The sequence below is a fragment of the Pongo abelii genome, chromosome 7 (genome assembly GCF_028885655.2).
Source record: "Pongo abelii isolate AG06213 chromosome 7, NHGRI_mPonAbe1-v2.0_pri, whole genome shotgun sequence".
Lineage (NCBI taxonomy): Eukaryota > Metazoa > Chordata > Mammalia > Primates > Hominidae > Pongo > Pongo abelii.
Genome location: NC_071992.2, coordinates 62,434,381 through 62,447,317, shown reverse-complemented (window position 1 = coordinate 62,447,317; position 12,937 = coordinate 62,434,381). Strand labels below are relative to the sequence as shown.

Genomic DNA, 12,937 nt, shown 5'->3' with positions numbered 1-12,937 from the left:
ACTTGATGCTGTTGCATCACTGACCACTGTGTTGCAAGATCCATGTATGTATGCTGCCCTTGCTGTGAGATGGGTGACATGCTCCTTTTCATATTCCCAGTGCCCAATACTCTGCCTGGCACAAGCCTGACCCTCGAGAAAGGCTGAATGACATTAGGTCCTGTTGTCTGGCATTGTTGGGCTTGAGCAGTGATTGCCATGTTGTGCGAATTGATTTGTTACATGGATCTCTCTGCAGATTGTGCTACGATGCATTTACAGAGAACATGGCAGGAGAGAATCAGCTGCTGGAGAGGAGAAGACTTTACCATTGTGCAGCATACAACTGTGCCATATCTGTCATCTGCTGTGTCTTCAATGAGTTAAAATTTTACCAAGGTTTTCTGTTTAGTGAAAAACCAGAAAAGGTAGGCCTCTCCTAAGATGTGCACTATTGTCATTGTAGGAGTTCAAAAGTTAGATTATATCAGTTAAACTTATAGATAATTTGCACCATCTTATATTAAAGATGTGGTTCGTTTAATTCTGCATAGGTATATTTAAATCTGGAGTGCTTTTCCATGAGCTATTAGACAGCATTCATTCTAAAGTAACATTGGTTATGAGGATCTTCACCATTCAGCTATTTTTATATGATTCTTTGTATTCACAGAACTTGCTTATTTTTGAAAATCTGATCGACCTGAAGCGCCGCTATAATTTTCCTGTAGAAGTTGAGGTGAGTGAAATTTTCAATGTTCTAAGTTAAAAAAAAAACTTATCAAGTGCTCACAAAGAAAACCGTATTATGTCAAACACATTAAGTTGCCAATATTCAAGTCGGCTTTCAACAAAAACTGGTGGTTTCATATGGTTTCTACAAAATCTGGCAATTGTAGCTTCAGATACAATCTCAGGCAACTACAAAATTTGTCAGAACTTGATTTCATCTCTTGACATGTGAAGGAAAGACGGTGCCAGTAAAAGGAAGTGTTAGGACATATCCCAGAAGTTGTTTTCTGAGTGAATTACTCCAGTCAAAGAAGTTGAGATCCTTACTGTGGCCTTGCTTGAGCAACGTGGCAGGATCATGGAGAAGTCATGGATTAACTGGAAGACTTGCTCTGGCAGATGGGACAGGGTTTGTTTTAGCCAAGCTCAGATTGACATGCCAGCCTTAGCAGTTGGGCAGTTGGTAAGAATGTGGTGGTTGCTGCCTTCAGCACCCATTGGAAATGGGAAGGTGGGCAGAGAGCTGAGCTCATCCACCATGGCGTGCACTTTCTCCACACAGCTGCTGACCTCCACCATGTCTTAGTGCTTCACCACTACATGTGAATGGTGATACTGCCTTGTACTTCTCCTGAACAAGACTAGGATTGTTTTCTAGGCATATGTTCAAAAGAACTAAAAAACAACAAAATTAGCACCAGTTTATTAAGCGTGTAGACACATGCTGTATGTTACTTCTATATTTTACAACAATTACAGGCACTATGATATATCATAACTAGATTTGAAGAAATTGAGGTTCAGAGATAAATAAAATTTATCAGCAGTCCAGGCGTAAGAGCTTGGTACAGACTGTATGCAGTGAGCTGTACCAGAGCTGAGATGGAGGTTAAGTGCCTGGGCCGAGTTCTGTGGGAATCTGCAGGATGGGCTTTCCTTAAGGGACACTCACTAGTCTCTTTTTGAGGTTATTTTTTAGTGCTTTTAAATTTGTTTTGTTTTGTTGAAAAATTTATAATTGTTTTTGCCAGATTGCTACTAAAACAGAAAAAGTATGACTATTATTATAAAATGTTTTACATTATTTGTTCTGCCCAATAGGTTCCTATGGAAAGAAAGAAAAAGTACATTGAAATTAGGAAAGAAGCCAGAGAAGCAGCAAATGGGGATTCAGGTAGGATGTTTTCAAAATCATGAGAAAGGATTCAAATCGATGGGTTATTTTGTTTTGTTTTGTTCTAAGACAAATAGGGGAGTAAGGTATTTTTTATGTAAATAGAAAATAAGTACCCTAAAACATTGAAATTGAGTTTGAAAAAGTATTTTAAATGGCAAATGGAATTGTATTTTGAAAGAAATGTACTTAGCTAAACTTAGCTCCATAAAAAGGTCTCAGAGTGGCTAGATGGGGCTCAGATATGTTACACTTTTTTAAAAATACAAAATTAGCTTGGTGTCTTATTGTTTGCATATGGATTGTGTTTGTGTGTTATTTAGATACATTCAGAAGTCTACATTAGAATACAAGTCCTTTCCAGCCACTTTCTGTGCCCAGCCTCACTGTGGGTTCCCATCTCCGGCAGGACAGAGCTGCTCAAGGCCCCTGACCTGCCAACCCCCTCCCCTGCAGCCCTTCTTACTGCTCACTCCAGCATATGGCCCTTGCCTGTGCCTTGTAGGCGCAAGGCCTGCTTTTGCCCTAGGTCATTTGCACTTGCAGTTTCCTCTAATACCCTCAACCCCAGGTATCAGCATACCTCATGACATGTTGTTTAATGCCAACCCCTGAAGTAGACTCTTCCTGGCCTCCCTATTTAAAATTAGTCCACTATCTCTCTATATGCTCCTTGTTTTTGTTTTTTGCTTAATTTTTCCTTATAGCTTTATCATCATTTCTTGATATGAGAATAAAATTTGAACCAGTTTTCTAAATCTCTTAGGTGTTTTGGATTAGCTACTTTTCAGTAGTATTTCTTCCCACATTTATGTTAGACTTAATGGGCAAAATGTACATCATCAAAATTTTAAATGCAAAGAAAATTTGTTAATCATATGCAAAATTGGACCAGTATAACAATCTCCTTGTCTGTGACAGAATAACTGCTTGATAACAACAAAAAGAAAATGAGATCTCTTCCCCATTTCTTTTTTGCTTTCTTAATCTGGATAATAGGTTAATAATCACCGGCTTGATGAAAACCTTAGATTAAAATACGCTTTAATTTTCATATCATTTGAATTTAGAGAAATACATTCTTACTAATTATGTTTGAATACATGTAATTTTCTCGTTTTTTATATTTCAGATGGTCCTTCCTATATGTCTTCCCTGTCATATTTGGCAGACAGTACCCTGAGTGAGGAAATGAGTCAATTTGATTTCTCAACCGGAGTTCAGAGCTATTCATACAGCTCCCAAGACCCTAGACCTGCCACTGGTCGTTTTCGGAGACGGGTGATCACATTTCACATACTAAAAGAATATTGTTGATGTTTATGAAGAAAGGGGGTCACAGCTATGCCTTGCTGTTACTACAGGAAGCCAGTTCTCTGTCCATTGACAACCCTCGGAGTACAGAGTTAATTTGGAGAATTTTCCAAGATCTAATTCCTAGCCTTTTATTCTGTAGGCTCAGCAGTCAGATATCATCAGCACAGTAAGAGGTCAGGGGTCAACATAGCAAAGATGCTTTGACCTGAGGTGCACTCCCAGGGAGTCACCATACAGACGGTTCAGGGGGTTAACATAGCAGAGACATCTGGCCTGAGGAGCCACCCTGGGGAGTGACCATAGATGGGGGTCAGGGGTCAGTGTAACAGAGACATCTGACCTCAGGAGCCACCCTGTGGAGTGACTGGGCAGACGGGACATGGGGACTATGTACTTGGGATGCAAGGAAGACATGAAATCCTTCTTATCTGTTAATTGTACAGTGAGTGTATTTGATATTATTACCAAATTATCATTATTACGTGTTTGTTATATGCTGTTGCCCCAGAAAGAGCCTCCCACATCCACGGCCTTGTCCACTGAATGTTAACTGTACCCTCTGCTCTCCTGGGCCCTCCCTTTCGCAGGAGCAGCGGGACCCCGCGGTGCATGATGATGTGCTAGAGCTGGAGATGGACGAGCTCAATCGGCATGAATGCATGGCGCCCCTGACGGCCCTGGTGAAGCACATGCACAGAAGCCTGGGCCCACCTCAAGAAGAGGTGCTTTTCCCACTCATCTTACCTGTTAATACTATATTCATTGGTGTCATATTGAGAACGAACAATTAATATTGAAGACAAAACCAAACTGCTTATCAAATAAATGTGATTTTTTTTGTTCATGTCTTACTTTGTCATTGTTTTCCCATAATATCAAAATGTATCGTTATTTTATTCCACTTTTTAAGGTAATTTTGAATGTTTTATTTTAGGATTCAGTGCCAAGAGATCTTCCTCCCTGGATGAAATTCCTCCATGGCAAACTGGGAAATCCAATAGTACCATTAAATATCCGTCTCTTCTTAGCCAAGCTTGTTATTAATACAGAAGAGGTAAGTAATTGATTATTTCTTTATTCTTTGAATAGATTCTATAAGTCTGTTTATTCAATTCTATGAATGAATCAATTGCAATTCTATGAATATACTTAAAAACACACACAAAAAAGGAAAATATAAAGGGACAGAGCATGACATTTTTGTTCTCTGATTAGCCATCCAGTATTTATCTACTTGTTCATCACCATTCTTTTATCGTTTTTAACACATGTAAATTCACCTCTCGTGAGTTAGAAGTGGTCTTTGTATAAAGTACATGTAGCCGCTTTCTTATGGCTGCCAACGTTCTTTCCTTATAGTAGAAAAAAAAAAAAGCGGGGGGTGGAGCAGGAGAGAAAATATTCCTGTTAACTCTATATGAAAAACAGCTGACTCTTAGGCAGTTGCTGAGTTTGTGAGGTAGGAGCATCTTGGAGTCGATTTTGGAAAGGCCTTTGAGCTAGACGTGGCGAAGTGCAGTGAGAGTTTGCAGTAGGCAGGGAAGGAGTAGCATAGCACGGGTGGTCCCTGGGTGAGCCAAGCAGGTCTGCACTGACTGCCTGGGCTGTGGGAGTGTGGTCTGGACCAGAGCCAGGCCAGGCCATCCAGAGCTATGCAGAGGGTTGGGCTTATTCATTGAGCACCAGGGAACCACTAAGGGCACTAAGTGGTGGGGTGACACCATCCACTTGGCTCCATAGAAGGTCATTCTGGGCAGCTCTGCAGACGTGGTGAGTCTGTCAGGAGGTCCCTGACAGGCTGCTCTAGGGCTGCAGCAGCACCTGCTTTCCTCGGGGCTCACTTGATTCTTCACACCTTGGGCACATGGTCTCAGGGTGCCATACTGGGGGGACTCAGACAGCCGTGGCCTGAGATCAAGCTGCTGGCAGGGTTGGTTCCTTCGAGAGCTATGAGAGAGCCTGGCCCAGGCCGCTCCCAGCATCTGGCAGCCTCAAGCACTGTGTGGTGTGTCAGAGGCATTCTCCCTGTGTCTTCACTTCATCTTCCCCCTTGTATCTGTCTCTGTGTCCTGATTTCCTCTTTTAATAAGGACACCAGTCGTATTTGATTAGGGCCCACACTAATGACTTCACTTTAACGTGCTTACCTCCGTTTTGGCTTTAGGTCCAGTCATAGTATAAAATTTTAGCTGATGGAAGATACAGTCTTGTATTAATATTTTGGCAGTTTAAGACCATTCTTTGATGTTTGACTTTTACATCCTCTTGTAGGTCTTTCGCCCTTACGCAAAGCACTGGCTTAGCCCCTTGCTGCAGCTGGCTGCTTCTGAAAACAATGGAGGAGAAGGAATTCACTACATGGTGGTTGAGATAGTGGCCACTATTCTTTCATGGACAGGCTTGGCCACTCCAACAGTAAGGATTGATGCATCTTTTATGTTAATATATTATCCTTTGCCAATAGCCTATAGAGCCTATGACACATAATTCAGGTCCCTCTCACTGACTGCTATGGTTTTCAGCATTTGTTGCTACATTGCTGGTGTGCTCTTAAACCAAATAGCCTCAGCCTGCTTTGGTTTTGTTTTGTTTCCTTTGCCTTTGGTAATTCGTCTGACCTTGCTTTTATTATGAAGCTGTCAGGTGTTTGTTTTGTTTTGTTTGCTGCCTTTACTTGCCTTAGAAATGAGATTGCAAATTTATTAAAACTATGTGTAAACTGAATGTCAACCAACCCTGAATGGGAGGCTCTGAGGACTTCTGTCCTGAAGTCCCTGGATTTTGGCATTTGTGCCAGCTTCTCTACTCCCAGAGTATTGACTGATACCAGTAATGGCAAGATTAGGGCTAAAGCAGTAGCTGCCAGATGATAACACCATGTTATGTTGAGGCAAATGCCGTACCCACCAGTGTAGACGTGTGTGTGTGTGTTGGAGCTTTGCCTACTCATTTAAAACTGTGGACACTGACAGCATACAAACGTTTTCATGTGAGGAGATGGTAGGAACAGTCTGTATTAAATATAATATACACATGCGGGGCCAGGCATGATGGCTCACACCTGTAATCCCAGCACTTTGGGAGACCAAGGCAGGCAGATCACTTAAGGTCAGGAGTTTGAGACCAGCCTGGCCAACGTGGTAAAACCTTATCTGTACTAAAAAAATGCAAAAATTAACTGGGCGTAGTGCCACATGTCTATAATCCCAGCTATTCGGGAGGCTGAGGCAGGAGAATTGCTTAAACCCGGGAGGCGGAGGTTATGGTGAGCTGAAATTGCACTACTGTGCTCCGGCCTGGGCGACAGAGTGAGACTACGTTCCCCCAGCTCCACCACCACCCTGCCCACAAAAAAATACATGGAGCTTTCTCATACGCTTGTCTCTGGATGTACCTATCTCATTTGTTTCACGGTTAACCAAATTTAGATTTCTTTGTCTTAGTGTAATGAAATACTTTGTTTTCTGCTTAATAAAATGAAAAAATTAAGAGGGGTTTAGTTTAACAAGGGTCCGTTGGAAGAGATTGATGTAGCTGTCAGCAGCTCAGCTGAACTCAAGAGAGTGGAACTGCCGGGCTTGGGGGAGCTGAATAAAGCAACAGCAAGCCAGAAAGGTTGCCGTGAAGCTTTTACTCACTCTGGAGTCATGGAAGTGAGAGGCTAACACTGGAGGGAGACTCCCCCTGTTCTGTTTGCCCCTAGAGTGGTGTACTACTCAGCAGCCAGATGGATTAGCACAGACATGGGCCGTCTCGCTGTTGAGAGGCCCTGAATAGGAGGCTCTGCAGTTTTATGGGGAAAAGCTGAGTCAGAAAGCACTGGATACTGAGTCGGAGTGGGGAAAGTGCCTTCATGCTGCTCCCCTGCCCTGCATGCGACCCCTGTCCAGGGCCTCAGATAAAGGGTCCTAGGCATGGAGGCTCCAGTGAGGAAGGCAGAGGTGCTTGCATGGGGCATGGCAGCTAGCAGCCTGCACCCTGGACGGCAGCTCTGAGATTGCAGCGCCGGTGGTGCCTGGTCCTCTTGCCAGGTCAGCCTTTGTTGTTGCCTGTTTCTGAAAAATCACAGGGCTTTGAACAGGAGCCGGATTCCTGTAAAACGCCAGATTTCTTCTATAAATGAACTTGAGTTAAAAAATGCTTTTCCAGAATGGAATGCCGCATATTAATACAGAATTTCTGTACCTTTTCAGGGGGTCCCTAAAGATGAAGTGTTAGCAAATCGATTGCTTAATTTCCTAATGAAACATGTCTTTCATCCAAAAAGAGCTGTGTTTAGACACAACCTTGAAATTATAAAGACTGTTGTCGAGTGCTGGAAGGACTGTTTATCCATCCCTTATAGGTATGTTTACTGGTTTTTGCAGTATTGTTTAGAAATTTAGGTTAAAATGTAGCGTGTGGTAAATGATGATTACAGTGAAATTTAATTGCATGAAATGATAGGAGGAAGAAAATAATTTATTGTTACTAATAAAACCACAGCCTCCAGAGTGTGGCACCAGATGCGTGTCTCGCACCCTCCAGTGGCCCTGCCCTCCGCCTTAGCTTGCCTCTGATGTCTCCATGCTGGGGAGGGGCACCACCTTCCATTGGCCCATGGGGTAGAGGGTGGTGGGAGGTGGGTAGGACTTGTGTGTAATTCCTTTTTTTGTAGCCTGAGGCAAGCTAAAACTTTCAAAAAGTTTTGCTATCAACTAAGGGAGAATTTAGGCAAATAATTAAAATATGAGGGTGATAAAATTGCCAATGTTACAAAGCTGGAGGAACCTGGATGTGAACAGGAGGTGTTAGCAAGCAGGGATAGTGGATATGGGAAAAGAAAAAGAAAGCATTTCTGTAAAGTCAAAGCTAGACCTGGGGAAGAAACAGAAATAAAGAAAAAGCATTTCTTACCCTGAAGATTAGCTTTAGAAAATTCTGTATTTGGCCAGGCACAGTGGCTCATGCCTGTAATCCCAGCTCTTTGGGAGGCCGAGGTGGGCAGATTACGAGGTCAGGAGATCGAGACCATCTTGGCTAACACAGTGAAACCCCATCTCTACTAAAAAAATACAAAAAATTAGCCAGGTGTGGTGGCGGGCACCTGTAGTCCCAGCTACTTGGGAGGCTGAGGCAGGAGAATGGCATGAACCCAGGGGGCAGAGCTTGCAGCGAGCCGAGATTGTGCCAACTGCACTCCAGCCTGGGCGACAAAGCGAGACTCCAAGACTCCGTCTCAATCGTGCCACTGCACTCCAGCCTGGGCGAGAGTGAGACTCTGTCTCAAAAAAATAAAATTCTGTATTTGTCTTCCTGCTTCTTATTTGATTATGCGACAGTCTCAATTTTCTCATTTGTGCTTATGTTTCAGGTTAATATTTGAAAAGTTTTCCGGTAAAGATCCTAATTCTAAAGACAACTCAGTAGGGATTCAATTGCTAGGCATCGTGATGGCCAATGACCTGCCTCCCTATGACCCACAGTGTGGCATCCAGAGTAGCGAGTACGTGTTTGCTTGATTATTTTTTAGGTCACGTCTACCCAAACTGGATTGACAGACTTCAGTATGGTGCAGTTTTGATAAATTTAAGGACCAGACCCATGTTATAAATGTTTCTGGGCCAGGCACAGTGGCTCATGCCTGTAATTCTAACACATTTGAGAGGCCAAGGCAGGAGGATTGCTTGAGTCCAGGAGTTCGAGACCAGCCTGGACAGCATAGCAAGACCCCATTTGTACCAAAAATTTTTTTGTCTACCTAAATTTAGGAAGATGGATTTAGATTTTTTTGGAAGAAAAAATATGTTTGGGGCAAATGAGAAATGTAGGTGTTTAAAACAGTGTAATTTTTTCATATACATGCTGGCAGGTGAGAGGTGTTAAGTATTTCTTATTTTCTAAACTGATATTCTGAACATTTATCCCCAAAAGTAATGCAAACCCCTCAGAAGGCTTTGTACTGGGCTCTCTGACCGTGAGGGCTGGTAGACACTGGGCTGCACCATCCTGCCTGCGAGCTAGGGCAGCTGGGTGTGACATGCCAAGACGAGGCCTCAGAAAGATGGTTCTGGGACATCATAAAACAAGCAGGAGATGTCCTGCTCCTGAGGGTTGTGAAGTCAGTGTTGACTCCTGGCCACTCCCTGGGTTTCCACCTGCCATGCCCAATCACTCTCTCTGTTTGGTCCTCTGTGTTGGCCCCCCAGCACTGTTGGACCAGTTACTGGTGCCAGAGATGACACATGACCTCAGGGCTGAGGCAGCCAGCTTTGTAGCAGCCTCAGTGGGAACTCGGCTCCTTTTAGACAGTCACTGGCTGGGGCTTTGGCTTCTACGCCAGGATAACCTTGCAGAGTCCCCTGAGTGCTGACAGTGAATGGGTGGCTCCCTGGGAAGCCTCCTCACACAGACGGCACTGGAAGTATGCTCTTTCTCATTTTATTGTCCTTGTCCTGCTATAGTAGGTGGGTTTTGAAAGGGAGTCAGTGTCCGGTGATCTTGGATAGTAGCTCTTTCTTTCACTGCACCTTTCTGTCTGTTCAGCCTTGTGGGATGGTCCAGCTGCAGCGGTTCTGCATGATGGAACAGCAGACTGCCCTACGCTTTTCTGGTTATGACATCGGGCACCCTTACGTACATGCTGATGTGTGCATTTGTGCATGGAATTTGCATCACATTCTATATTTAGATTTCCTCAACTTAGGCTGTCAATATGACATGAGAAGGAAAATTGTCATTTATATTTGTGGAACAACAGAATGGTTTATTTGATGCATATGTCTTTTCTGTGTTTATTGTAGATACTTCCAGGCTTTGGTGAATAATATGTCCTTTGTAAGATATAAAGAAGTGTATGCCGCTGCAGCAGAAGTTCTAGGACTTATACTTCGATATGTTATGGAGAGAAAAAATGTGAGTGTGCTACGCAATTTTCAATAAATACCTCTTACTCTATTTTGATTTGTTATGACCCTTGATACTTATATGTTTATTTCTTGTATGGTATTAGAAACAAAATGGGCATCTGCATTTATTAATATTTTACTGTTTCTTACTATAATATAGCAAATATAATACTCAGTTTTTTAGAGAGGGCACATGATTTTTAAACACCTTAGAAACTTGGTGAACATGGAGAGATCAGCAACCGACTTGGTAATGTAAAATCAGGACGAGAGTATTTAACCAGCTTTTATTACTGTGAACTTGGTCTCAGGATTTCCTTGTGGAGGAAATTGTCCTGGTAGATAGCCGCTGTCCTCTCCCAGTCCATTCCTCCCCTTGCAGTTTTTGGTGTGGCTGTTGAACAGGGGCAGGGACCTCCCAGGCTACCCTCTCAGTACTGCTGCCTTGCCTACTGGACAGGACTGTGAGATGAGCCTAACTGAACGTTTAAGTGCAGTGCGCTGTTCAGATAAGAGGACTGAATGAAGAAGTAACATGTTCTTTATTGTTTTAAAGTCTTTTTAGAGCTAGGGTCTTGCCCTGTCACCTGGGCTGGAGTGCGGTGGTGTAATCATAGCTTACTGCAGCCTTGCACTCGTGGGCTCAAGCCATCCTCCCACCTTAGCGAGTAGCTGGGACTACAGGCATATGCCACCATGCTTGGCTAATTTTTGTATTTTTTGTAGAAACAAGGTTTCGCCATGTTGCCCAAGCAGGGTAGTGGGTTTCAGGGGCATCACTGGGATAAGGTGCTCTGTGGATCCCTGGGGATCTTGCTGCTGCAGAGCCTGTCTGGGTGGCCCAGCTGGTCACACCCTGAGGACACTCTTGGCTCCTGTCCTCCTCCTGTGGCAGCCCCTTCTCCCTTTCCTCAGCTGCATTTCCCTGACCACCTCCACAGCTCAGCTTTGGCCTCACTCACTGCTCCCCTGCCCGCCTCGTCCAGCCTCATGGCTTTATATAGACTGCTTTTATGTTCATGATTCTCAAGTTTGCACCCCGGCTCAGTTACTCTCCTGAAAGAAAGGACAGAGTAGAGTCCAGGCCACAGTTACTGTCGGGCTGGATGAGAAGAGGCTCAGGAGAAGCCAGGTGGTCCTGAGCAGGCACCAGTGGGCCCAGCGCTGTGATTGGACCCTTGTCCATGTCACCAAGTATGGATTAGTTTGGATTTAAAATAAAATTAAGATGACCCCTTTGGGAAGATCAAACATTACTTGTAATTCATTTTAGGGATTATCAGCTATTTTTGTAAGTAAACAGATTTCTTAAATTCAATAGAACTTTTTTACAAGATGATTCTAACATCCCTAAATATGAGGTTTAAATCTACATAATATGCTTCATTTCCACCATAAATGGAGCAAGTTACAGCAGATCCCCAGGTTTAATCTCTCATGACTTAAATTTCAACTTAAGAATAAAAAACACTTCTGTTTTACATGTTTTTTTCTGAATATAAAAGTGATACAGATTTATCGTAGAAATTTGGAAAGCAGAGTAAACATAAAGAAGTTGGTAAGAGGCCGGGTGCTGTGGCTCATGCCTGTAATCCCAGCACTTTGGGAGGCCAAGGCAGGCTGATCACTTGAGGTCAGGAGTTCAAGACCAGCCTGGCCAACATAGTGAAACCCTGCCTCCACAAAAAATACAAAAATTAGCTGGGCATGGTGGCACACGCCCATAATCCCAGCTACTCGGGAGGTTGAGGCAGGAGAATCCCTTGAACCTGGGAGGCGGAGGTTGGAGTGAGCTGAGATCACACCACTGCACTCCAGCCTGGGCGACAGAGCGAGACTCCATCTCAAAAAAAAATAAAAAGAAGTGAGTAAGAGGGGCTCGCACTCTTCCCACACAACGTCCCTCAGCACCTGTGGCACACAGCTCCACTGTCCTTGGTCTCTGTTATTCATACTGTTTTATAACTTGCTTTCTTTACTTGCTAGATTGTGATCATTTCATTGTGTTGTCGTATTAAATACTTTTAATAAAAAGACATCTGATTAATTGGTAGTGTAATACTATATGTATTCTATATGGGGTTCAGGCCGTTGAAATTTGTGGTTTTGTGTTAAGAGTTTTTCTTAAGATAATTTAAAAATAGCCTCATACTACAGATTCAGTATCTCTATTCCAAAATGCTTCGGACCAGGAGTGTTTCCATTTTCTGGTTTTGCAATATTTTCATGATAGTTACTGTTTGAGCATCCCTAATTCAAAAATTCAAAATTCAAATGCTCCAGTGAACGTTTTGTTGAGTGTCATGCTGAGGCTCAAAACGTTTTGCGTTTTGGAGGATTCTGGATTTTCAGATTTGAGGCGCTCAGTCTGTGTTGAGTTTGCATTGAAAAACTGTTTGGTCTTTGTGCCTTTGAAACGTTGGCTACGCCTCTTTCTGATGTTTGTGAGGAAGGAGGTGAGCTAGGAAGGACAGCAGTGTTTTCCGTTGCTTCCTTCCAGTGGACTCTACTGAGTGCTTCTCTGTGTGGAGGACATTTGAGGACTTTCTGGTTCTAGGGATGCAGTAGGGAACAGGACAGGTCATGTCCCTGCCCTTGGGGAGCTGGCATTTGGGGAGGGGAGACAGATGGTACACAGATGAATATATAACAGGTAGCAACACTTGGTGAAAAGAGGCAGGACATGAGCAGACAGTACAGTGATGGGGACTGCTGTGTGAATAGAATTGCTTGAAAATTCTAGTCCATGTGAATATTTTTTATCAGAAATCTGAACATCATAAAATATGTCTCAAACAATATTTAGCCATTTAGCTTAGCTTCTCAAAGGACTTACTGGTCCTACCAC

The 12,937-nt window shown here is 43.3% G+C and overlaps 1 protein-coding gene across 4 annotated transcripts in view; it reads left to right on the top strand.

Annotated features, from left to right (window-relative positions):
* Nucleotides 1-12,937, top strand: part of PRKDC (protein kinase, DNA-activated, catalytic subunit) — a 180,925-nt gene that overhangs the window by 92,126 nt on the left and 75,862 nt on the right. For all 4 annotated transcript variants that reach the window (XM_024251029.3, XM_024251026.3, XM_024251027.3 and 1 more), the window contains exons 43-52: nucleotides 239-407; nucleotides 653-718; nucleotides 1,813-1,885; nucleotides 3,018-3,166; nucleotides 3,790-3,924; nucleotides 4,137-4,256; nucleotides 5,474-5,617; nucleotides 7,396-7,547; nucleotides 8,556-8,687; nucleotides 9,985-10,096. In XM_024251029.3, coding sequence (XP_024106797.2) covers nucleotides 239-407; nucleotides 653-718; nucleotides 1,813-1,885; nucleotides 3,018-3,166; nucleotides 3,790-3,924; nucleotides 4,137-4,256; nucleotides 5,474-5,617; nucleotides 7,396-7,547; nucleotides 8,556-8,687; nucleotides 9,985-10,096 — 1,252 coding nt within the window. The remainder of the gene's footprint in view (nucleotides 1-238; nucleotides 408-652; nucleotides 719-1,812; nucleotides 1,886-3,017; nucleotides 3,167-3,789; nucleotides 3,925-4,136; nucleotides 4,257-5,473; nucleotides 5,618-7,395; nucleotides 7,548-8,555; nucleotides 8,688-9,984; nucleotides 10,097-12,937) is intronic.